This window comes from Struthio camelus, chromosome 2 (genome assembly GCF_040807025.1).
Source record: "Struthio camelus isolate bStrCam1 chromosome 2, bStrCam1.hap1, whole genome shotgun sequence".
NCBI lineage: Eukaryota > Metazoa > Chordata > Aves > Struthioniformes > Struthionidae > Struthio > Struthio camelus.
The window spans coordinates 113,763,093-113,790,556 of record NC_090943.1 but is presented as its reverse complement, the minus strand read 5'-3'; the positions used below and the strand labels follow the sequence as shown (position 1 = coordinate 113,790,556).

General features: G+C 38.4%; 1 protein-coding gene across 4 annotated transcripts; it reads right to left on the bottom strand.

The window, feature by feature from the left end:
• Nucleotides 1-207: 207 nt before the first annotated feature.
• Nucleotides 208-27,460, bottom strand: AFG3L2 (AFG3 like matrix AAA peptidase subunit 2). Of its 4 annotated transcripts, none has more exons than XM_068932136.1 (17): nucleotides 27,264-27,460; nucleotides 22,887-22,986; nucleotides 22,332-22,400; nucleotides 20,826-20,941; nucleotides 19,679-19,831; nucleotides 17,741-17,815; nucleotides 15,970-16,094; nucleotides 13,088-13,361; nucleotides 12,344-12,481; nucleotides 8,167-8,320; nucleotides 7,347-7,454; nucleotides 7,075-7,200; nucleotides 5,885-5,995; nucleotides 5,107-5,222; nucleotides 3,932-4,132; nucleotides 2,126-2,320; nucleotides 208-1,202 (listed from the first exon to the last, which is right to left on the bottom strand). In XM_068932136.1, exons 1-17 carry the CDS (start codon nucleotides 27,387-27,389, stop codon nucleotides 960-962), a joined length of 2,430 nt encoding a protein of 809 aa, XP_068788237.1. In that variant the 5' UTR covers nucleotides 27,390-27,460; the 3' UTR covers nucleotides 208-959. The 4 variants fall into 4 exon arrangements, with proteins under 4 accessions (XP_068788237.1, XP_068788238.1, XP_068788239.1 ...); XM_068932137.1 differs by having other exon boundaries at nucleotides 15,970-16,091; nucleotides 27,264-27,445; XM_068932138.1 differs by lacking the exon at nucleotides 27,264-27,460 and adding an exon at nucleotides 26,829-27,088.
• Between the last annotated feature and the right edge of the window lie 4 nt (nucleotides 27,461-27,464).

The window sequence follows — 27,464 nt, the reverse complement described above, 5'->3', positions numbered from 1 at the left end:
TCAACAGCAGAATTATCCAACTGAAATAGCCATAGTGTACAGCAGACAAACAGAAGCAGACTACTATAATCCAATTTGGCACCTTTGGATTTAGTTACTGTTTTCAGTATTTATGAGAACAATTGTGATATCATCATTTAACAAAATCTTATGCTGAAGTTTATTGGACTGATTTCTGTATCAAGAAAGTAGCAAAAGACAACAGCAAACAATTCAGAAAAGTACTGATTTTATTGACTCAAACTGTATTTACACAACACATTTGTATGTTCAATATTTTACAGAACTCTGTAAAAAAAACCTGACTAATAAAACTGCAGGAGCCAAGTTGAGTTTCAGACTTAATTTAAGACACTGAACCATGACTATATTTTAAGATATTTAAGTGGGTATCCAATTTCACTGTCAACTTACATGGCAGTTCTTTGTAAATAAACTTTCTAAAACCAAAATGAAAGGGCAGGGAAGGTCAGATGACAGAGCTGGTATTTCTGCAAAGCTAGTACTTTGTAAGACCAGACTTTTGGCTAAGCATTCAACAATGCATTTTGTATGATTTTTTGAGGGGGAGGGAACAGGTCACATACAGGTATACTTTAGATCAATAATCATAGAACTTTTAATTTTTATAAGCTTACATACATTTTAAAAAAAAAGAGACCAGTGCCACAAAGTTTGTGCATGACTCCAAACTGTTTCAAAGCTTGAGAGGTTCAGTTTGGCATTCCACTGCAGCTTAGATCCAATGTGTTTCTTCAGTTGACAAATGAAAGACGATCATCCTTTACCAGTGAACTGATCATCACATACATAAACTGGGAGCAGAACATCCTTGTCTCATCACAAGACATCACTCTTCCACCCATCCCTAATACAGTTTGGTTGAATAAATATCTTTTTTGTTTTGGAGGTACAAGCTAAGTGAGTTCGAGACTGCAAATCAACATCACACTTTGCAGCTAAAATGGCATCCCTCCTGTGATCTGCCTGGCAACCTGTTCATCTGTTGTCTCCTCCTTCTCTTTTTCACGATCTTTGTTCCAGTCTTTAAGGCCTTCTGGCAGTGAAGTATCCTCATCCAAACTTCCTGTACCTTCGACAAATTCTTCATAAGTAGACTTTTCTGCAAACGGTCTTGGGCCAAGCAGGTCTAGCATATCACTTTTATCAAGCACTTCTTTCTCCAGTAGCCGTAGGGCAACCTGGAATAGCAGTAAATTATGTCACACAAAATGCAGTATCTTGTGTATTTCCTAGAAAGAGTTTAAGGTAGTTCAGGACTATATTCAGTTCAGATTATTTGTTGACAGAAGAAACATTGCTCAGAATTCACTCAAGTGACTTTTCCCCCATATGCACTTAAATAGCAAAAGCACTGTTTAAATCCTACTTAGGAGATTTAGCAGAGCCCTCCCTTTGGGCTGCTCTTGCTGTTATTGTTGCTTCAAAACAGCAGCCCTTTGCTGCTGCTGAAAGGCTCTAGGAGCAATAGTTTAGCTGTGGATGGGGGTGGTTCAGATGGTTCAATAGGGCTGCCGTTAGGTTGTAAGCTGCAGAGCATCATTAAATATAGTATGTACAATACTGTCCAAGTGTAGTTTGTAACCTTTGTGAGAAGCGTTGTTTAGCACAAACCACATTCAGTGATCTTTCTTGGGATGGCATCCTATTACAACACCATTTAGTAAATCCACACAATCTTTGTTTTTTTGTCAGCAAGCCAATCAGATAGACATCTATCCTGGAAAACTACCCTTTTGCTGTATCAAGCTTCCTGGAGTGGAGGAAGAGAATATGCACAAGTGGAATACCAATTGCAGGGCAGCAGACCAGAAGCAGCCTTGGGGCAGGGAAAGAAGATGGCAGAAAGATTCTTTCTTATCTTACTTTCAAATATAATTCAGAGAAAGGAAGTTTTACAAACTTGCCTTCATATATGTATGTATATACACACACACTATAAATATATATACACACACACATATACACTCATGCATATGGTGTGGCACACTGTCAAGATTATACTGAATAACTTTTGAGCAAACTGGCTTGTACATTTAATGTTCAATTTTTTAAATCTGGTTTACCAGCTGGAATTTGGCAGCTAAAATATTGTAATGCCCACCTTTTCCACTTCCGCTTTCTTCTCAGTCAGAAGAGTTAATGTCCTGTCATAAGCAGTGTTAATAAGTGACCGTACTTCTTCATCTATCAATCTGGCAGTTGCTTCGCTATAAGGTTTCTCCAACACCATGTCTCCTTGACGAGGCAGATCAAAGGAAATCTGCCCTACTTTTTCATTCATGCCAAACTGAACAATCTGGGGGGGGGGGGGGGAGGAGAAGAGAGAAAGATTATGAAGATTTTAGGGTATACTGATACAAATTTGGTAACCAAAATTAAAAGGAAGTAGTAATCTCTCTATGACCATTTATTTTCTCTAAAACTCATCTTTCCCTAAAAACTCCAGTCTATCTAAGCAGAAATAAAGCTGAAAGTTCCATAGTTGATTTTTAATTATTCATCTTTAATTGATAAGACTGAAACACTCAAATACCACCATTTAAAAGTGGTTACTCTTGTGATGTACATAATGCTTTCCTATTTAAATACTAATACTCAGAAAAAACACTTAAGCCTTCATTAAGCAGTACAACTGTTTTCCTTTGCCACAAATATACAAGTTCTTCCAATTCAAAATGTTTCAGAAGTATAGCATATTGCAAGTATGGATAAGTCAACTTGACTGAAGAAAGAAAAACAGAGGGTCTCTGGAGATTGCCCTATCACATGTAAAGTTGTACACTAAACTCTCCTCCCTCCCCCAAAAGAGTAAAATGATTGTCTCCAATTATCAAATATTGGCTCCTCTATTTGCCATTTAGAGATGTTTTAAGTTGCATTTTAACACAGCAGAGGCAGAAATAAATTCACACTGTTTCGAATTCATTTACAGGTTCACTCCATGACTACTATCGGTCTGATGATTACTAAAGTGGCACTTCTCCAAAGTGAAAATAGGCATGACAAAGAATATTCAGAATTCAAAAGGATCACCTCACTAGAGCCAAGCATCTTAAGCTGCATCACAAATAAAAGTTAGAAATGTTTCTTTAAGCCCCCAATTCTCACCAGAAACAATGTGTTTAATATGAAAAAAGTTTGTATTCGCTAAACATTTTTATTTAAAATTGAACAAGAATGACTAAAGGATAGAAAAATCAACAGTAATGGGATTTCAATACATATTTAACTTTCAGAATGGCAGCAACAAGAAGCATACCAGAGATCATAGGGCAGGCGTGGCGTGCGTGTATGTGTGTGGGGGGAGGTTGCATAGGAGAAAAGAAATGTACTTTAAAATGTCTCTCGTTCACCTTGCAAATGTCTTAAAGAATGACAGCTTTTATACTGATATAGGAAATGGAATAAGTGTTTAAGTGTAATACAGAGCTACACTTCGATGAGTCATTACATTGATAAGATTTCAAATTACTCATCTGTGCTAGTTAATATGGTACAAAGTAGTGTCTTAATCTCATCAGCCTTCAACTGACAGATAATTGCTTAAATATAAGGCTTTTTGGATTTAATTATACATACGAATCCAAACTAGGTCCTCAAATTGAGGAATAGCAGAAGTAGAATCAGAGAACCAAATCTAAATAGTTTAAATATGTAGTTTCAACATTTCTGAATGCAACTGCAGTATACCTGTTCCTGCAGGTGTATGTAGGATAGTGATGAAAGCCCAATGCATTATGATTCATATTGTAAGACTGTACGATAAAAATGCTTGAGTCATCAGCATCTCTATATAACATAACATTTAGTCATATTATCTTTTATTAAACTAGGCTTTCGAGAGCCATATCTGATTAAATCGCATCATTTTAAAATATTAGTGTCAGATGAGGAGAGAAGCACGTACCTGAGCATACGCACTCTGGGTCACCTTCTTCAAATCATCTTGGGCTCCAGTTGTAATTCTTCCGAAGAAGATTTGCTCAGACACACGTCCTCCCAGAGTCATGCACATTCTGTCAAGCAATTGCTCTTTGGTGTAAAGATACTGTTCCTTGGGTAAATACTGAGCATAACCCAGTCCTTTACCACGTGGGATAATAGATACCTACAATCAAAATTAATAGAAGGTTAGAATTAAACAGCACACTATCATAAAGTATTCTTTGACTTAGCTTTTAATACCACAATCTATATCATAGTCATCCTTGAACTTCAACCGGACATTATTTCTACGTACAGTTTTGTCCTCATTGTCACTTACCCCTAAAAGCCCTAACTAGCTCTAAACCGGGGTCCTAACTACCAGAATAACTGGAAAGTAGTGGCAGGACCACTGCAATCTCTTTTCTGTTCAAAAAGATGGCATGACATTTTAAGTTTGTTGAAATGAAAAATCTGTAAATCTTTTAGAATTACATACAAGGCTTAAAATTCTGTAACAGACATAGCATTACTACATCTCTAGCATTCTGAATAGCAAGGAGTTTCCATGTTTACTAATCCTCCTCCTTCCAACAGTAAATTGTTCAAGCTTAAATTTCGTCTCGTAAATCAGACGAGACTAAGAACACAGGTAAGAAAAACTGTGATGGTTAAAGCAAGTTATGGAGATTGGGGTGTTTTCCTTCACTTACAACTTGTCAAGCTGTGCACCCCAAAAAAATCAAATTAACATTTTTAACAAATCTCTAGATGATCATTTGTATAGTTACATTCCTGAAGAGGCATTTACCTACACAACCTTGTATAAGATCTTGTTAAATCTTAGATCTGATTAAAAGCCTTAGTGAAAAAGCAGCTATCAAAGCAGGCAGTCTCATGGGAAGATTAAGTCCGTTTCACTTTTCCAGGTCTTTTGCACCATGAAACCCATTAACACCAGAATCAGAAAACAATTATAGGAAAGCTACATGAAGCACACCAAAGTAGTACACTAACATTTATATACTAACAATGTTTTTTTTGTGAGCCTGCACATTTTAATATCCTCCCAACATTAAAGAGAAACAAATAGGGAAAAAGAAAGTGTTATTTATGTTATACGTAAATTACTTGTCCCCGTTAGTTTACTTCCTTTACCTTTAAGAGCGGGTCAGCATGTTCCAAAAACCATCCTGCAACTGCGTGCCCTGCCTCATGATATGCTACTGTCTTTTTCTCCTCTGGTTGCAGTACTTGAGTTTTCTTTTCCAAGCCTTCAAAAAATAAATTCAGTTAATGGTCTCAGACATACATTTCTCCACTGAAATGGAGAATCCCTTATCTCATGCAGAAAAGGAGTGAGCAAGACTAAGATGTATACAATCAACTGAAAACATTTAAAACAAACAAAACTTGCAGGTTTTAGAAATTTGTATCTTCCAAATTCTACTATATCCTGTACCCATGCCCTTGATTAGATTTTGTAGTTTTAAAACACAAGTTCTTAAGAATATTCAAATGCTTTATATAAACATTCACTCTTTAAGAATCAGAGTTTTCTAGAATCTTCCAAGCTAATAACATTTAAAAGCACTGTGAAGTCTGAACAGCTATTCTTCCCATTTTAACAAATTAGAAAAGTGTCCTGATGAAATTTCTCTTCCTACCCCTTCTCCATTGCAGAAGTCAACAACAGAAACAAGCTACTTCCTTTCTAAAGCTCAAGTACGTTTAGGTAAAAGAAAACCACCCCCCCCCCCCCAAAGCACACCAACATACACCCACACAGACAACCATAAAGCTCAAGTCAAACAAAAAAGAGAACCCAAACAACTACCCCTAAAAATAAGAAAGGGATATTCAAAGTGTGTCTTAAAATAAAAAAGGTACCTGCCATATTATGATTTTTGAGAAACGACTTACTCGATTAACCTACCTCCAATAACTCTTTCAATTGCTTGCTCAAAATGTTTTTGGTTTATAGCATCTGAGAGATGCCTTGCAGCAATTAAAGCAGCTTCATTACAAACATTAGCAATATCAGCACCTAAAGACAGCGAGGACATGAATTACTGCTTATTTTCAATAATTTTACCTCAAGGTCTAGCACAGAGTAATATAATCTAACACTAGATTTCTACGGATTCTCAGAGAGCATTATCTTTAATCTTCTGTGAAATAATCATTACATATAGTCTAATTCTTTAATACATATGTAAATACATGTTTTACAGTTTTAGGATAGCTTTTTCTTCTTAAGTAGTCAATTACTAAATAAATAACTGTTTGATATATCATATTCTACCTTCTGCAAGTTTTCTGTCTGCAGACTACGTTTAGACTAGCCTAGATTTAGCAGAATAGGCTTCCTAAGAATGGATCTAGTACAGCTCAGATCTTGTTTGAAAGGATACCTTCTATAAAAACACGTGTTCATTACTGGCTTCAAGCCATCCACTTAATGTTATGTGCAGTACTGTTACAGAGATAACAGTAAGGAAAAAAAACAAAAAACAAAAACAAACACTGCAGTTGCTAGAGATGTAGACTATGAGGTCTTTGCAAAAAAGCAGTTCTATGTAGAGTACAAAAAGATTAAGGGGCTCAGCTATCAGTCAATATAGATTTGAAATGGATTAAATTACAAACCAATAATGAAAGTTTTCATATCCGTTCCTAATTAAATACAAAGTTAGAGTACACCTCTCCTAGGGAGAGGCTCCAGCATCCAGAAATAGAAATTCCCCTACAAAATGCATATATAAACTCCACAAAAAACCCCATCAGTCTTCTGTAGTAACGATCAAAGAACCAGACGAATGTATTAAAAGTAGAAACATACACACCAGTGTAGTAAGGAAAAATTTCTGGGATGCTTTTGCTGAAGGCAGAAGAAACTGCTATTCGATATGTCACATTCACTGATACAGACCTTCAGAAATCTCATTAACTTAAACAGGTAAAGGGAATTTCACACTGCATCGGTAAATAAAGTAAAATAAATAGACAGGCAATCAGGAGACTGGATGCAAGAAGCAATACAAGCAGTAGGGAAAGAAAATACCTACAGCTTATACAGTAAATGCAGAGAAACAGCAGCATTAAAAAAAAAAAAAAATCACTTACCAGAAAAACCAGGTGTTAGTGAAGCAAGTTTTCTTGCTAGGTTATCTTTGTTTAAGATGGTATCTAATTTCAGAGGTCTAAGGTGGACTTTGAAAATAGATGCTCTTCCTTTTATATCTGGGGGTCCTTTAAAATAAAAATAAATTTGTATTTATTTTACTTTACACACATTTTAATTGAGTGTGTGTAAGCAATTACATATGTAAATAATTGCAGTGATTTCTGTGGTACTCTACATATGCAGAGGTATATAGTGATGCAGATAAACTTACCAATGTAAATTTGTCTATCAAAGCGTCCTGGCCTCATTAGAGCAGGGTCTAAAATATCTGGCCTGTTAGTACCTGCCAAAATGACTACGTTTGTGGTTGTGTTAAATCCTGTTGGAGAAATACAATAAAAGTCTGTGTAAAGATGGTTTCCAAGAAAAAGAAAAAAATTGAAGCAGAAACAGGAAGTCTGTTCACTTTAGAGGGCCATGTAAGAAGTGACACTTTAAACAAACAGTCTTAAAGTTAAAAGTATTTCTATTTATTAGACCGTGGTCCAGCTTTTCATAACAAGAAAAAAATGGCCTTGGGCTCTGCTTTATGGAGTACTGTATAAAATCCTAGCTGCATTTTTGAAGATAATCTATAGAGTAAGTGCTCCAGAAACTCCAAAATCAGCATGCCTAGCTGGGTGATGGGTTATTTTGGTTTGGTTTGGTTTTTTTAAGAACACAAACTGGTCTCATGCAGAAATTTTCATTTCTAGTCAACTTTGACAGAGAATCACACGATGCAGAAAGCTGGTTCTTTATTTGGAAAGAAACTGGGCAAGAACATCAGGCTACAGCAAACTGAGTCATCTCTCTTCATTTCAGGAAGCAAGAAAACACACCTATTTTCTTTTAAATTAGAACCCAAATCCTTGTTAACAGGTCTGAATAAGCGTATTAGTTCGTTCACTTATCTGTTCCTCCCTCCATCGCCACATGCATACGCTTCCTCCTCACATCTAAAACTACAAACACATTAAGGTAGCAATCAATGCAGTTCATACCTAAGTTTTTGAGGGCATAGGAGGCAATATTAGAAATTAAATGCTTACCATCCATTTCTACTAGAAGTTGATTGAGTGTGTTCTCTTGTTCACTTTGTCCTCCAAAGTTGCCCCTTCCTCTTTTCCTCCCTACTGCATCTATTTCATCAATGAAGAGAATGCAAGGGGCATTTTTACGAGCAAGAGAGAATAAGTCTCGGACCTTAACAAGAGAACGGAATACATATCAGGTTACAGTTTGTCATTGTCCAGTGGCACTTGGGCGGGTGTGCACCTGTGTGGAAAGCAACATCAGTAACAGCAACAGCAAAGTATATACTGTAATGTAACAGTAACTGTATATAGACTACTTTTGTTAACAAGTGTTCAAAAGCCTCCTGCCAGCTCTCAATGCAATGAAAATTTACATTGTAGCTATTACACAATAAGAATTACTAGGGTGGGTCTATTAATTATGTTTTCTTAATCCATAATTAAGAACATAAGGTTTTTAAATTGCTTATTTTAAGTAGTAACTGCTTTCCCTGGATAACTGAAATACTGTCTTCAACAGCAACTCTAAAAACTGTAGCATGCCTCAGCTATTTTAATCAGCTTTTGACTTAAGAGTCACCTGTGAACACATCAAGTCTCTCTTCCTTCAGCCAACTCAAATTCAGAGTACTGTCAAATGAGTCTCTCTTTCAAAATAGACTCCAATATGGGTATTAAAGGCTATCATAATACATTTAGTAATGAAAACAATTAAAGGACAAGTTATATAGCTATCAACATGCATTAGCACTTGTTGCAATACGTTCTGATCCACGTGGCTGAACACATCTTGTTAAACAAATAAATCCATTAAACAAAATTCAGGTTGCTTGCTAAACTGTGCTTTAGTGCAGAGTGAGGGAAGAAAACTCCAGACTCCACAGACTTAAAGCAAGGTTTCTGTTTCAAGATCTTCTTTAGCGTGCAGTATTATAAGCAGAACCAAAAGCTGAATAGGCATGCTACAACACAACAATTCTTCATCTCAAGCAAATAAAAGATTTTAAGTTTTTACTGCAGTTAGAACAGAATGATGTAGCCCTTACAGTGAACTTGTCAAGGCTTATTTATAAGTGCTTATCATGCTTTAACAATATGCTGCTATAAATATTAACTCTCAGCCACCCTCTCTACCCTCTATATGGGCTAGAAAAACAAAACTCACCTCTAAGTATCTATTCTGAAGCTAAATTAACTTCCCCTGAGAAGTTTGGGGAAAAAAACAAATACAAAAAATCCGTAGGAGATCAGCAAGTACCTGAACAAGCTTTTGAACTTTCAAATTTAATTAAGCAAAGATACTGCCTATCAAAGCTTACTGTAATGGTTACAACAAAGTGTGTTTGGCTACATGCAACGTTATAATGTTACTCTGCTTACAACCGTATCAGAAGAACCTTATTAAACCAGTTCAGTGAACAAACAGAGGTAGTGACTGAGGACTAACAGCAAGGAACAGGAAATGAGAAATTATGGAAGAATTTTGACCTGAGTGAGAATACTATGCAGTTCAGAGCTTTACTCTTAGTGTGTTACAGTCACAATTAGAGAAGCCTTCTTTAAAGACAAGCAGGATACATTAGATGTGAAGAGATGTCAGTTTTGGGCAGTAGGCTTCACTGCAGAAAGTCCAGGAAGTCATTCTGCTTTGTACACAGTTTGAAAAAAAATAAAATGAATAAAGCATGAAGGGACATGATAAAAAAAAAAAAAAACCTAGAAGCTCAAGCTGAGCTCTTATCTTTTGCTCTGCAAGAGAGAAATCCAAAAATACAGAACTATTTTCCCCAAGCAATGGAACTAAAAATTAGCGTAATGTGTAGGCACAAGAAAGCATGAATCAAGGCTGTATAAATTTTAATTCTAGCTTATCCTAACTTATGAACAATTGATTTAGCATTATTAACAACTTACTAAATGTAGAAGAGTGTTTTAGTTTCACTTTCTATGTTATATTCTACAGATATCAAAAATGATCGGCCATGTTGAAATCCCAGTTCTTAGTCCAAACAGCAACTGTTCCAACAACAGATGTCACTTGTTAGTATAAGGGGATAATCATCTACGTAGATTGGTAGAGAAAAGTGAAGACACTTTGCTTTTTGGCTTTTTAGGCATGTGTTGACAGCTGATAACTAATGGTACTCAGCAACTGCATTCTATTTCAGGACATGCAATACTTTTCCAGAGGATATGAAACTGTTTCTTTTGTTGCTTTTTCTCACTTCTGCACTGCACACTCCTTTCTTCAAGTCCCATCTACCTTACCTACTTAATCACAGTCTCCATACCCCTTGCTTCCAATGAGTCGTTTTTTTTTTTTTCTGTCGCCACCCATGTTTTTCTCTCTGTTATCAATTTCTCCACCCATCTTCCTGCTCTCAGCCTGTGTCCTCTCCCCTCCAGAGTAGCTCCTTTTGGCAATCTCCTTACAGTTTCAGTCTCTCTCTGCTTTCTCCACCAAGTCTCTGCTCCCAAACAGCTCCCGCATTTACCCTTCTAGATAAGCACCTATTCTTCCCAGTTACAAATTTTGGGCCTACACCTCCAGCTTCCTTCCTCCCCTGCTTCTTTTTTTTCCCCCCCAGAAGACCTCAAACTACCTGGCTTTGAGTATCTATCTTCTCCCACTCTGCTATTCCTGGAAGAAGTCCTCCAAGAGATCCTCAAAAAGAGATCTATGCTATAGAGAGGCATATGCACATACAACTGTGAAAACACAGTAAGGATGAAATCTTGAGCAGGTTTATCTGCTAACCTCTAGCAAGTCTCAACATAAGAAAACTGCAATTTTTTGAGGCTTATAAAACTTATTAAAAAAAAGGTTAGTTTTTACAGAGCAAAAGTGCACCTACCCTGTAAAAGTCATTCTCTGTCAATTTTCAAATTCAAGTTAAGACTAGAGCATTTCCATCAGTTTTTAAAACACGTGTAAAACAGAATATTCTTTCCTTAAGTCAGTTCTCAGAAATGGCAAAACAAATTTTAACTCAAGTTTGAAGAAAAAAAAAAATACACAGTCAAAAGACAAAGAAAACGAAGTCAGTTTAAAGTACACTTTTCAAGGCTTAAGACAAGATGGTTGGAGTTTGGTTAAGTTACAAGCTGTTGGAAACAGGGTCTAGTTCTGAACATAATAAAGAAGCTTAATTACAAGTGCTACCAGCCTCATTTATTAAGCCTTGACAGTATCTTGCATACAGAATATTTTAAATCAGCAGATTTAAGTGTCCTCCCTTCCTACATAGCAAAAGATAGCTTTCAAACTGGATGTTTGAAATGCAGTTGTATTTAAAAAGAATACTTAAGGAAAAACAGATGTACTAGAACAAAGTTACTACTAACTAAATCCTTTCACTGAAAATAGTTCATTACAAAGTTATTAGTACGAGAATATGTACTGTGAAAGTTGCTGGCTTATCAAATTAACACTACTAATTTAGCTCTAAATAATAATTCACCTAAATAGGCTGACAAATTTAAGTGGTAGTTTTATGTTTGCAAATAACATGACATAAGCACAATGTATTTGGAAAAATACATCAAGGCATATGTAGGTCAGCTGGGATTACATCACTGAGGGATTGTTTTCTTTCAAACTCCATTAATAGTTACTACAGCAAAAGAGCATAAAAACTGTTAGATTTAGTTGCTGGAGTTCAGGCGATTTGAGCGATTTCAGTGTGAGAGATAGATCTCTCCCCATCCATGACCTCTGGACTCTTATTTCAACTAGAACCACATTAGTATGCCCCAGACAACTATTTATATTTAACGGTATGATCTTACAAATAGGGCAGAGTTCTTTGAAGAAATACAACAAATTTAGAGCAGGAGGAAACAATCGCACAGCAATAATCAAATAAACTACATATTTCTGACGCAGTTAGTATGTTTACTTCAGAGCACAACTTGAGGAGAGTTTAAGTTCTTGCAAAGAGGTAAAGCCTTTATGGGTCCACATCGCCTGAAATTAGATACCAAACTACACTGGTTCCTTTTCTGAAAGGTGCATCTATGACATCTATGATTTCTAGAAGTGCATCATATTTAGGCAGACATCTGGCATCACTTGCAGGGTAATCTGCCTAGATGAGAGACTTCAGGTATAACCAAGCTTTTTCCCCACCAACCTTGACAACGACCTTTCAACCACCAACACTGAAATAACAGAGCAAGGGCAAAGACTTACTCTAGCTGGACCCACGCCAACAAACATCTCTAAGAACTCTGAGCCATTGACTGTGATAAATGGTACGTTAGCCTCTCCTGCTGTAGCTTTAGCCAGAAGTGTCTTCCCAGTACCCGGAGGACCTGTCAGAATGGCCCCCTGCAAGAGAAACAGGTATATTTTCTCATGAAGAAAACAACATAACTCCATGAACTATCTCAATTAAAGATCTTGTATACGTTACGGTCTTAAGTCCAGTAGCTTTTCTCTCACTACCGTTACAGAAGTATATAAAGAAACAAAGCAAGGGAACAAACTGAAATTGGAGCTCTCATTTCAACTAGTTTGAGGGGAAAAGGCAGGTATAACATTGCCACATGTTTTCTTAGACTTGTGGAAAGAGCGACTTCAAAATACTTCGGTCAAACACATGAAAAAAATAGCATGTCAGCAGGTTGGCTCCCACTACAGCATAGTCAAAAAAGTTACAGACAATTCTATAACAGCTATATGGAGCACAATGATAGTACATATGTATGCTAGGTATCATTTCTGATCCACAGCCAAAAAAAGAGGTATTCCATAACACAAAATCTTATAGCACTACCTACTGCTGGTCCTTATCGCCTATTTATTTTTTCCTGATTCCAAGAAGAAAAAAAACTATAAAGCACAACCTGCATAAACATTCCTAGCCTCTTCAGAACATCTAGAAATACCACTGCAAGAATTAAGTCTTCACCTGCTAAATCATTTCTCCCTTACCTTTGGGATTTTTGCTCCCAGATCCTCATATTGCTTGGGATTTTTCAAAAAGTTAACAAACTCCATTATCTCTAATTTGGCCTCCTCACAGCCAGCTACATCTTTGAATTTCACATCTATTTCATCCTTAAGAACTTTGGCTGTGGTTTCACCCACGCTGAAGAGTCCACCCATTCCTCGTCCTGCTCGACCTAAGCCTGCAGGACCTCTTCTTAATGTGTACAGTAAAGAACCAATAATCAGGATTGTAGGCAGCAAACTCAGGAGAAATGATCTGAGGAGAAAAAGAAAAAAAAAAAACCACACATTATTTTCCCCTCAGGAATCCAAACAAACATAATCATCAAGAATGAAAATACAGGATAGTAAACAAGTGCTTATGATTAGTGATGTGAGCTACTAGATCCAAAGTTAAATGTATTAGTTGCGTTGGGACTATTCACAGACACATAATATTACTCAAAATTCATTATTGCATATGATAACATGTACAAAGTGTTGGTTTTACCATAAGCAACCCTGAGTAATTTCAGGACTAATAGTCTATTAACTTGCAGATTTATTACATCTTTGCAAGCTTTTCACACTGGAAAACAAATAAAATTGAAAACGGAAGAAAAACTTAATTACATAAGTCAAACTGAAAAGTCTGTTATAACTACAGCTAGAGGAAGAGTTAGAATTCCGTTTTCTTCACACTTCTCCCCCACCCCCCCACCCCCAATCCTGGGAAGTGTAAGTTAACAGTCTTAGAGGGTGACATATTCTTAAACTTGATGTTTAAGAAATTACAGATTTGGATTTTGTTTGTTTTTAAAAAGAGTAAAACATCAAATGACAGTGGTGAATTTGTGGAGGAAAATTGTGTTACCTAGTAACAGGAGTTACTAGGTAACTAGTTACTTCCCAAGCCATTTAAGTGTAAATTCACAAGACTCGTTAGGCAAACGCTTATACCGTGCACATAAGTTGTACTAAGTAACATATGACTGGCATATAGTACACCTTCAAGCAGAAATTTCTCTCAAAAGTAGTTACCCACCCTTCTTCTCCTAGCTCTGGCTCCATTTTTTACATTTTCCTCCTCCTTCTATGTCTGTATTTCCCTTTCCCAAGGCTATAGTCATCATTTTGCCGATTTCCTTTCCATTGCTCGTTCTTCACTGCCCTCCCGCTTTCTAGCGCAGCCCCCTACAGGCCACACATCCTAATGCTAACACAGTTCTCATTATCACAGCATTTGAGCACTTCAGTTTTTTTTGTAGCAAGATCTTCAAGCTCACAGGAGGTTCCATCAACAGTCAGCAAAAATAAAACGCAGAGAAGTAGCGCTACCACAAGCGAGTAAACGATTTCCAGGCTTCACTGATGTCCCAGATTTCTGGGACGAAAAGTTTACGTGTTATTTTCACTATCCCACAGTGTTCAGCAGATTCTGATCTGGCACTGAGCAGTACTACCATGATCACATAGCTGCTGCTCTCTCTCGTTCCACATTGCCTGTGGCATTTCAGGGACAAGGCAAGAAGTTACAGCCAACTGCATTCTACAGAGAATAGACACTGAGGAGCAGAGGGCCAGAGAGACTGCAGCCATGAAAGAGGGGTTCAGTGAATAGGAAAGATTTGGGAGAGACTGAGGTAGATACAGGAATTGACGCGCTCTTCCCAGCCTACAGCGAGGATCTCTTTGCAGAAGTACAGCTTTGGTTCGACTGCTCATTTTTTCAGGTACTTCTTTACGTAGGAACTTGACCGGTTAGGTAATACACTGACCTTGTCAACATGCCTCTTTAGATAGAAGCAAAGAAATGAGGCAGAGATAGTCTGCAGAAGAACAAGGAACAGAAATCCTGTATCTTAAGTCCCAGGATGGTCTAGAGTTAAGGGTACCATTTCTCCTGTTGCCACAAACAGGCAGCAGCTTGGTAAAATGAATTTGAGAAGTAAACCAACTTTCCCCTCCCTCCCCCAAAATCCAGATGAACGCAACGTCAAGAATGAAAATAAGGAAGCAGCAAACAAGCACATATCACTAATGATATGAGCTACGAGAACCAAAGTTGGATTTCTTGATAGACCACACCCATTACACAGACACCAGCAGGAGTCGTTTTCAAACTGTTGACTTGAATCAAAATGAAATCAGTTCTTGGGATAAAAGATTAAATTTGCCTTCTAAGCCATTCAGAAAACCACGCCAGAGAAGTCCTGTAGTCTCTGCTAAGCCCAGGTCAATAAAACTCAGTTATAGAGGATTAATACAAAGAATACAAACCAAGCATTGGAACCATTATTCCCTACTTGGGTAGCAAAAATGCTGCAAAATAGGAGTCAGTACTATTTTTCTTAACTAATTCAGAGATTAAAAGCATGACGCATCCTCTAGCTTCTGCTACCAGGCAGGATAGCATGATCTACTTAATCACCAATATCTTGCCATTTGCAGGACCAGAGAATTTGACTTCTGCTTAGTTTATGGGCAGAAACTGGTGCCTGCTACATCTCAGTCAATATGCTATAGTTTTATGCCATATTTTGTCCATTTAGAATCCATGCGAGTGCCATCTCTGGAGCTTGACAGCTGTGCCTTGTTGACTCCTGCTCTATTACAAGTCACTTGGGAGAAGAACTTAAATGAAGGACCAATTATGTACATAAGTCTAGGAATAAAAAGCTATATTTACAGGAAGATATGAATTTGCACAGAGACAGTACTGAACAGGTGCTGTTACAATTAACATTCAGAGATAAAAACGAGATAATCAGTATCCTGATAATACTGCCACCTTGCGTATAACATGCGGGTCTTACAACTCCAATTTTCTGGTGCAAGAAAGACCATTTCTCATCAAGACACCTATTTTTTAAACAGCTTCTTACCCATCACTTTCTGTTGAGTAGACTACAGGCAATCTGTTCTCCACTTCTATTCCCAGATCTTGTTGCACAGTTTCCAGATTCCGTTCAAAAGTATCCACACTACCGATATTAAACCAGACGTACTGCTATAAAAAAAGCAAAGATCACCACAAAGTGCCTCATTTCATTTCAGCTTCATTACAAGTCAACTTTGAATGCATACACAAACAATCCTCAGAACAGATTCTGAGGGAAAAAAAAACAAAAAAACACAATTTACAAGGCAACTTAAATTTATAACTGATGGAAGGTATACCTGATAAATCTAAGGTATATTGACCTGAATATGCTGTGCCTCTGTCATTGCTTCTACGGAAATCATACGCCTAACAGTTTTTGTGCACTTGATAGAGATTGAAACCCTGACATTTTCTCCAGAAAAATGCAGGATAGTAAGTGAGCAGATATTTAGAAGGGAGCTCTGCAGTCACAGTAACAGAGCAATGAATCAGCAAACACAGCAGTCATGCAACTGTTTCACCAGAAGATCTCAACCTGTCAGGTTAAGAAAGGTAATTCTCTTATTTATTTCTAGAGTCTATGTTACCTTCACAAAAGGCAGCATGCACTTATATACTTTCAAATTCAGAAAATAAATAAATCGAGACATTGCTTTGAAACAGTGTTGACAGTGGGGCTTTTTCAAGAACATTTTTCCTTTTTTGCACCATGACCTGCCTGTCTTGTCCCTATTTATCCCAATAGGGGAGAAGGAAAAAAAAAAAAAAGTAGCCCTAAGTATTAACTGATTGAGAAACCAAGGCAACTGGTGGTATGTGGGCTAAAGAGTAGGTGTATAAATAAATCTGAAGAACAAGTCACACTGAAACCCACTGATGAAGTAATTGCTGCAGATTTCACTGTACCCTGGAGGGACTTGCAGGCCTTGTTTCAGAAAGTCAGTAATGAAGAAAGAAACCCACGACCCAGGAAGCAGTAACTGGATAAAGTTTCTCCAAAATACAGAACACAGTAAGAAAGCACCCAGAGGAAAAGTCAGCTACCGGCATGTTAGACATGTCTGAAGCTGGCAGAGACTACATTCAAAATAAAGCTTTCACATTTATGTATATGAGACACTCTTTTCTTTTCTAAGTAATTGTAGGTCCCTGCTTTCAAGTAGTACTCTTTGGAAAACTTTAACCTGCATCAGTCCTGTTCCTTACTCTGTTACTGGGAAAAAGAAACCCTGAAATACGTTTTTCCCCCCCTCCCCCCCTCCGGCCAAGAAACAGAGCTCTTACCTTAGTTTTAAGGACAATAGTATCAAATGGAGACAAAGTTATTTGAAAACAAAAAGAAAAATTTATAACTGGCTAGGAACGGTCTGAAACAGTAAAGATCCAAAAGTACATATGCTTCAGTTTGAGGCTTTTTTTTTTTTTTTTGATCAGACCGGGAAGAGTAGTTACAAACACAGACTGGAAGAGTGAAGAATTTATGAAGGTCCTGTATTTCCATTAAGACCATGGCACTGGAAAGGAACCAATGGCTACAACTGTACATTAATTTCGTAATATGCCATTGGTTCTGGACATCTGCAGGGCAAAACATGATCAACATAATAAAAGGACAAACACAATGTAGGATAACGTAACAGTAACTCAGAAAACATTTCAGATTAAGAGACTATGAATGCTCCCAGACCAAGTTTTCTGCATCAAACTTAAGATAAAGAGTTGCCTTTGCTGTTTTAATGCCCCATTTATAGGTATTAAAAGCAAACGTTTACCCATTCATGAGGGGATTTTCCTGAAACAAAGATCACTCTAACAAAGCGCTTGTTTACCACTTCAAGCCTGTCCACCTGTGGGAGGAAAAGACAGAAGTTGTGATGTGTTACAGAGTAGGATCCGGGTTCACTGCTCTTCGATCATAACTAGCACATCTACCTATACTTTATCAGAGCTAGCTCTTCTCTTTTTCCAGTGAGGAGAAAAGATTTCGTGTTGAAGGTCAGGATGGCTTCACAATCTACAGTTTGCCAGTAGGCAAAGTATCAAGCTTTATACTTTATATAAAAAGATAGATTGAAAAGTTTCAAAGTACACCGAAAGGTTTCAGATACACATAACCACAAGAAATTTCAAGTTTATTTCTATTATAATTTGCTTCTAAGAATACCACCCTCTGGAATTAGGTATGTGATCAGCAGGAGTTACAAGGAAAGGATGACCTCATATCCTTTAAGCAACCAAAAACCCCCAAAGCTAACAAAAAAAAACCACACGCCATTTGAGTTCTGGCAGAATTGAAGTAAAATATGAGCTAAGCAGCCACTCTAGATCTCACCTGGCTTCATGCAAAATCACCTGAAATCTGTTTTGCAATGTGTGCAACTCTAGTAGTGCTGATGCCTTCTCCCCATTACCTGGCTACCACTACGGCAAAGAGCAGCTTTTGATAGCTACACATTTCACTTATCTGAACATCCAGACTACAGAGGCCCAAGGGACTGTTCCTGGTTTTGTGCCACAACCCACTTTCATAATGCTCTTCTGCAACATGGGTTCAGATTTTGTTCACTATAACAACCAAACAATTCTGCTCAATTAGTGCCTTACTGTTTCACGACAAGTATAATCAGCAAGTTCTTCTGGCAAGATGCACATAGTTGCCAAATAAGAATAGGACAGTAAGACAAGCAGTCTAGGCAGAACAGGAAAAGCAGACACAGCAGCTCTGCATAGAGCAGTAAGACAAAGAAAGGTAGGAAGCAGCTTATTCAGCAGCTTATAAAAGCAATATGAGGGCAGGAAGCATGCTGTTAACATAAAATCCCAGCTCTGGAACCTAAAGCAGAATGCAAATCCACGTTTTCCTAACCTACAGGATAGGCTAAAGAGATGGAGATAACGGAGCAAAGAACTAGTGGCTCCTGAAGTGGGAAAGGCCTATGCAAGACATTCAGTTCTCTGAACTTGGGAGTATCACTGACCTGTTACTCCAAGTGCAGAGAGCTGCCAAGTTAAACAGAGAGATAGGACACTGATGATAAAAATGATTGCTACTCCCGTACTGGCTCTACACAAAAAGAAAAAAAGGAGGAGAAACAAATAAAGGAGGTTCCTTTATAATACAGTTATGCCAATTTACTGCCCACAGAAGGGACTTTCATTCTCCACCTCCACCTTTCCATTAGCACTGCTACTTAAATCTGAGCTGGATTAAGGAATGAAACCAGCAAAAAACTCATGGAGGGGCTGGGGAAGAAGGAGGGAAACAGGCAAGGCTCAAGAGAAGCGTTTAAGGTTAGGAAATGTTTTCTGCCAGGTAAGTTTCTTCTGAGGACGGCAGATATACCTGCTAAAGCCATTACATCAGCTTAGCAGTACTGTAAAACTACACCCTGAAAGACCGCAGTTACATTGCCTTTCTAAACTAGTAGAAATGTGCGCTGCTGCCCAACAAGGAAGTTCTGTCCCAAGTTACCCAGTCCTATCTCCTCTTCTGAACTGACACAGACACGCATCCAGGGCATCACATCAAAGAACTGATTTAGATCAAAGCTAATCCCCTTCTCTCTCAAAAAAAGAGAGGAAGTCTTGAGCTGGTTCTCACTTTACAGCTACACAAATACAGCGCAAGCAAGAAGATAGAAAAGAATCAAGGAAAGAATTAATGCCGTCTTCATCACATTGATTTTTCATTTTGCTTCTCAACTACTCACCATTCCTTTAGCAAGGTAGTTATTGACAAAGTCTTTCCAGGTGATTTCTCTTCCAGGGACCCTGAAGAAAAAGTAATAGACGACCATCGTCCAGAAAAACGAGCTTCCCACAACATACATACGGAACTCCCTGACATCCCATGGGATGTCACCCTAGGAGACAGAAAACACAAAGAAAGTTTCAAAGTCTATAATACAGCAAGTACATTAAAAAAAAAAAAATCATGGGTTCTCATATCTATTTCTGCCATCTTTTCCCTGACTTCAAGGCAAATCTTTTCCCTGACTTCAAGGCAAATACTACCTGGCAAATGCCAAGCTAAGTTTTATTTTATTGTATGAATATACTGTAATAAGTTTCAGATAACTGAGGAATGACAGTGTTAAAAAATAAACAAACTTGAAGTGCTTCATCAACTGTAGAGGAACAGGTCCGATCTATAAACTATTCAATTTTTTAAGTTTTGCCAGCTCTTCCTAACAACAGTTCTGTTCTACGACCTTTTCTTCTCCATTTTAAAGCAATTTCCTCTGCCCAACAGAACTACGTGCAAGACCTACAAAAATAAATGAGTAAACAAACACCGAGGAAGGAGAGGAAACAAAATTATGCACAGCAAGTAAGACCAGAAAAATATTTTTTATAATCTTGTAGCACCACTTACTATAATCCTTACGCTACGGCTAAGGACAGCAGATAGAAATTGAGAAAAGAAAGTTATGTTTACATTTCGTTAAGGTCAGAAAGGCTAACATTATTCTGCATTTCATTAAGTACTATGTTGTGATCAAAATTTTTCTAATTGACATGCTGAGACAAATATGAAGCCTTTAAAAGCCTAAGGCTTCACTATAAGAATACTGACCACCAGCAACCATATTCATATAGCTTAAAATTCCATTACGGTTCCTCCGCCAGTTAATGAAAAGTTAGATGCCTCTTGAAGAGGCATTCAAAAGACTTAATTTATGTAAGGAACTGAGCAGGGATGCACCTAGAGCCAGTTACCGTGAAATACTCAACACAGGAGGCTTAAGGAGAATTTAGGCAATCAGAATATGGCCCTAGAAAGCCAAACACATTTGAGATTATTTCATGGGGACAACAAATTTACCACAAAGAAGAAAGATATTTTAAAGTCAAGACCTTCTGTAACCTGGTCCACCAGTTAGCGTCTTCTTTCTTGCCACCTTTTTTTCCACCACTGCCACCTCCTCCACTACTACTCCCGCTAGGCTGTCGGGCGCTAGCTTGCTTTGCCTCTAACAAAAAAAAAAAAAAAAAAAACATTATTACTTTTTAATTATTATTCATACATTTACATATTATTTGTATATCTTATGCCAACCTCACACTAACTTTTATTTCTCAGTCATTTTCATTTTAAAGAGCTCATCTGAAAAATGAACTAGCTTATAATGCTGCAATACTTAGAGAACGTAGTCTACTGAAGAACTGCATTTTCCTTACAAACAGAAGTGGAGTCAGTCACTTGGCAGAGGCACCTACACCATACAGTTGTGATCGAAAGAGTTCTGTTAATTGTATAACTGATGACACTTGGACACCAAGAAACAAAAATGCCCCAGGTATAGTAGAAAGTATGTTATGGAGACTACATGAAACTTACATTTCTACTGCACTAAACCAAGATATGTGGAAGATTTCTCTAGGGGTGATTTTTGCAAGCTTTAAGTAACTTCTTCTCTCAACACAATTCACCCCTCCAGTCAGGCTATACTCCTCTTAAAGTTTAGGGTGCAATGACACTCAAGGTTGGAGTCCTGTTTAATAGTCTAGAGACAAGCACAACACAGAATCAGCCAACTATGGCTGAGAAGTTCACCTTGGATCATTCCTCTAGTCATCCAACTCACAAGGTGAGGAGCGTGTGGCAGACTGTAATGCCACGTCAAGACACATTCAAGACAGAGATGGAGCACAACACTAACACACACTCCTTCCAGGGTCCAACTGTAGCTCCTCCAGGATTAGTTTGGGTATCTTTGCATCATGCTACATTTTACCACACAAAGCCAAAGGAAAACTGCTGTTCTTATTACTGCTCTCAAGAGAGACTCACAGGGTTGCTGTCGCTCCTTCTCTCTGGAAGAGATGTTACACAGATTTCTGATATGATAGAATGCTGTTACTACTAATCTTCCTCCCTGCCCCCTTGCTTCAAAGGCAGGGCTCCCTCTAGAACTGCCACTACTAACTCCTCTTTCAAGCAAGAGGCTACATGGATGGTTCTGGCTTATAGTTGGTTTCTATCCCCACCCAAAATGCCAGTTCTGGTTAATCCCTACATCAAGAACGGGTATTTTAGCTTGTGCTAGGAAAAGTTGAGAACTATACCTGCAGAAAACATCCAAACGTATGACTATGTTGACGAATAGAGGACAGTGATACAAGAATTTAAAGAGAGCAGTCCAACAGAAACATAAGAGAAAATAAGTATTATTCTGGAAGACATACATGATATGAAAGCAAAATACTACTATAAAAGAAATTTGAAGTTTTAAACTAATCTGGTACAGAAACAGCTCTCATGAAGATGAACCCCGCCCCCACCAAGCCCACAAGGTTCTGCTAAAAATCTAACAAATACACACCCTGAAGAACAAACTGAAATCAAGCAGCTTTTCGTACCTTTTGTTTCTGCAGCTGTACCTTTAGTTCCATTAGCTTTCTTCCCATTGGGAAAATATTTTTCAAACCCTATTAAGAAAGAGTTAAAAAGCTTGTTATTGTTTTATAGTTTACAATTCCATCATTACACTTCAGTTATCGCAAGCTGAATGTATATAGCAGCAAAGAAGCTAGCAAAATATAATTGCAAAAATGGTCTTGTTCTTGCTTTCTGGTTGACGAGCTCTACAACGTTCCCATAAACGAATCTACTATTCTTGACAATAACCAAAATATGTTTAATAACCTAAAGTCAAGTTGTCCTTTAAACCAGAGAGACAAACTTAGTTAAAACAGAGAATTGCACTGCATGAAGTGAAGCAAACTGCAGTCACTCATCTTTAATAGCTCCTAGAAATCTCATAAATCAATGATTTATGAGATCAGCCTTAAGATTAATGGCTGGTTAACAAAAGAAATTACTGCCCCAGAAACAATAAACCTAAAGGGTACACAAGTGCAGTCCTTCGCAAGGAATGCAGTCTGCTTCACTTCAGTGACCAAAGTTATAATCACCTTTGGGAGGTTGGGAGAACAGTCTTCTGCAAGCAGCAATTACACTTGCCAAGACAGTACTTCTGTCAGTAGTAACACCAGCAGTAACTTTTTCACGGAGCTGAAAGATGAAAAATAAATATAAAGCAACAGGAAGGTGCTACAAAAGTCTTCAAGCTCTCTGAAAGTCCCAAATTACTACAAGCCAGATATTAAGATGCCTGTTTTAAAATCCTTCATTCCATCCCATTCCAACAACAACAAAAAAAAAATGTTGTGGCCAAGAGCGATTAAGAGAACAACGGAATAGGGAAAAGTCAATCAAATGGATAATTTCCAGAATGAGGAAATGTTTATTTCATTTACTAAGAGTACATATCTATCACAGAGACAAACATAATATTTCTTATTAAAAAGAAGAAGAAAAAAAATCAAGTAGTAAACACTGCAAGCCACAAACATTAACTATTTCTACACTTATCCTACAGGAAATATTTCATAATAGCAGCTGAAAGGTACTTAAATGCAATACTGACTGAACAAGCATGATCCACACAATACTAAACTACTTTTTGTGAAAGAGCAGTGACTCTTTTCAAAGAAACTATAACTTCTGTATATGAAAGATCTGCTCGAATCCAAGAGAAAGGAGTATGTCAGACTATATACATACATACACACACACACACAGATATATATATATAGCTGAGAAACCACATGACAGCATCATTTCAAAAAGCAGACCTAAACCTCTGTGCAGGCTGAGATCCATCTCAAATCCTCCCAATTTTATCATACTTTGATCTAAGACTAATTGCTTACACTTATTCACTATTTAAGAGCAACAAAGGAAATTGCTAATTAAGAAAATTTAATTTATATTCTAAGTGAATACTTTAAAATAGAGTAAATTACAATTTTATTACAGAGAAAATAAATTCCATTTCTTCCAGAAAAAGGACATGTATTTTAGATAAAAATCCCAATTTATCCCTTTCCTGAGCTTTCTCCGCACTTTTTAACAAATATGTTTTCTAATGAAACTGATTTTATTTCTGCTTCTACTTCTCTTTGCCCCAAGGGAGCGCTCAGTTTCCTACTTTTGATTAGGATCAATTTATCTTGAGAGGCAGTGAATTTGTAAAAACAGCAGTAGTAGGTTCTAGAATCATTATGAGTTATGATCCTGAAAATATGACTCATGGCATCCATGCAAGACAACAAACATCCATCTAGGACTCTAGCACATCTGAGACTACATCTATGAAGGAAAGCTCAGTGTTAGTGTCTTCCTAACAATTTTGTTATATTTGAATTGTAATGGTTGTTGACAAAACCTTCTATTCGTGCATATTAAACAAACTTGCAGGATATTAGAGTCCATGCTAAGACTACTCTAGAAGTGCTGACATATGATAAGTTGATTATTAACTCTCCTGAAGCCTTCTGCTTTGGAGCATCCCCTCCCACCTTGTTAAATGAGAAAATAGATTAGACTTTTATTGTCAGTGGCAATCTAGTTCCACCTGCTGGAAGCAAGAGGAACATCAGAATGTCCTTGCTTGCTTTTGCTATAGACTGAGGTACAAATAATTCTTAAGCCATTATTTTGTGCCATTGTAGGTCTTAAATCAAGTTGGGTACTACAATTCAAGAGGATATTTTAGTGATCACATAGGGCATGTCAGGTGCAGATAACCTAGAGAATACCTCATCTAAAGCATAGCTACTAGGTCCAATAAACCACAACAGACAATTGCACCTGCGCTCCTGGGGGAGGCTTTAGGAGAAGCAGGATGAATCTGTGCCGCCACAGATCAACCTATATGTAGCTCAAGTGCAAAGAGGTAGTAAAAGCAGCAACAGATGAAAATCAAAGCCATGTCTAGTAAAATTAGCTTCCATATCACTGGTCTCCTAAAACACCAGAGGGAGAAAGACCAAAAAACATTTATTTACGCTGCAATCTCAGCACAAATTTTTTCCTTCTAAAGAGACAGGAACATTCAGAAACTCTTCTCCGACCAGCATAAAGCAGCTGCTCACATTCACAAGAGTAGTTTCAGTAAGCCATATCAGTTTGCCTAGCTCAACTAGACCAGCATGAATTTGTTACAGGGTTAACCCATTGTTTAACCAGGCGAGGGAGGGGTAAAAACAAACAAACAAACCAGCCAGCCAACCTACCCACACCCTCAACAACCATACAAGCAAGAAAAAATAAAGAAAAAATAAAAATCACAAGGCAGAGCTTTGGGGCAGACCTAAGTAATGGAATTGATTTGTTGCTGAACTGTCTCTACAGATCCTCAATTCTACAAGAAAGAAATGTATAGTTGCCTTTCAAGATAATATGCAGAGACTCAAGAGTAGTAAGGTTGATTTCAAAAGAAGAGGAAACAACTGGATTTATGGTATATTTGGTAAATCACCTCACTGAGGCGAGGTGGCACGCCTTTTTACACTACCTACAGATCTAACTGAGTCAATAACTGGAAAAGACATTTTCTTTTCTCCATAGCCTTCCACAAATCCAAACATTGCTAGAACTACACTACATCAGTGAGAACTGCTTGTCCTTTTTTTTTTTTTTTTGAATATGTAAGTTACCATCATGAAAACTGATCACATCAATCCTCATAAAGAGGTGGGCTGGCTGGCAAAGGGGATGCCACAGAAAGCTGAGCTGATGTACACTCCCACTACCTAAGCAGAGGGAAAGCAAACAAAATACGGTTTGACTGGATGCTTAAATAGTACAATGGCTGTTTTGGGCTACATACCAGGAAACTTTGCTGAGGTTCTCTCAGTCAGAGATGAAAGAACTGCTAAGGAGTATAAAATATATTAAATATATATATATATATTTATCTACTTTTTTTTGCAACATCTTCCTGTAATCAGCTTCTTCTATAGATGTTCAAGACATATGTTTGAGCCACACAAAGTTGGTTCTACATTGCAAATACACCAGAACTGTGATGAAAAAGTTATTACTCCAGAGTACTACATAAATGCAAGATCTGTAACACTAAAGAAGTCTCTCCCTGATTCCAATGCTAAATAAAATATTTTTTAATAAGCAGAACAAATAACTTTACAAAAACATTGTAACTATAACCTATACTTAAAATAAAAAAATACCCAAAGCAAGGCAGGAAATCCACTATCTTAGTTATGTAAGAAACAAATTATTAAAAGGAAGAATATGTTAACTCAAAAAAGTTACAAGTTTATGGCTTTATCTATAATGAAGTTTTAAACTAAGATCCTTAAACTGAACATACAGTGAATGAAATAGTTATTTAAATGATCTAATAGTCAAAGTGTTACATAAGACTGTGCTGGGCAGCACATTTTTATCTTCCTTCAAAAGTTTTCCTTGTTCTGCCACATACACAAACCCACAGGTGTTAGCAAAAGTACAGTTATTTTCAAAATAAGACTTCATTATATTTTGTTGAAAGAGCAGGGAATTAGCTTTCTGACAGATCAGTAGCACTGCTGACAGCATTCCATCCATTTATTGTTCTAATGTTAAGCTGTGACCAAACATACACACAAACTCAAAAGGAGAAAAACAAGACACATTCATTCATCCTTAGCCTAAGTTACCAACATCCTTAACTGTATTCGTCTTACTATGCTAGTGATAATCTTTGTAAATAGAAAAGTATAGTTGTTCTCCATTGTAAGCTACAGAATAATTAAACAACTTGTCCAAGAAGATCCAGCAGCTGAACAGCTCCCACTTCCCAAGTAACAGCACAGGCCTGTCATTCCTCATATATGTTAAAGGTGACAAGGGTAACACGTATATCGTGTAACTCTGACAGTCCAAACCATTTTATGAAGAATGCACTCCCAGCCATCCCTACTCATCAGTTAGCGCTGACACAGCCCGGGTTCAAACCTGCATCGCTAACGCGCCGCACAGCCCCCAGAAAGCGAACAAGCGACTACCTTCCTCCTGCTTTGGGGCCCCTGAACCGATGCAGCAGCTGGCGACCTCACAGCGGAAACAAACCCCTCAGAACCCAGCCACCGGCCTCAAGGAGCCCTCAACGCACTTGCCGCGCGGGCGGAGCGGATCCAACACAAACACCGGCGGGGCGCGAGCCCCGCTCCCAAGCGCCGCGTGACCCGCCGCCCGCGCATCCCCTCCGCCCGCCAGCGGCGGCCTCGGGAGAGGCCGCGGGCCGGGCGCAGCGCGGGCCCTCCCCGCCCCCCCCACCCACCACCCCGACTCGGGAGCCACCGCCGGGGCGGGGGGAGCGGCGGGCCCGCCTCGCGCGTCACCATGGCAACCGACCCCCCCCCCCCAACACACCCCTCCACGGCCTCCGGCCAACGAGGAAGGGAGCGGCCGCCGGGCCGGGCCCCTGCCGGGCCTCTCACCTGCGCCAGGCAGGGCCTGGCCCCCGGCGGGCCCCGCCCGCAGAGCAGCTGCTGCAGCAGGACCCCGGGGAGCCCCCGGCGCCGGCAACCGCCGCCGCGCCCCAGCAGCAGGTAGCGGTGCGCCATGGCCCACACGGCCGCCACGGCCCCCCGCCTCCACCGGCCTGCGCCGCCGCCGCCACGCCCCCGCGCGCGCCGCGT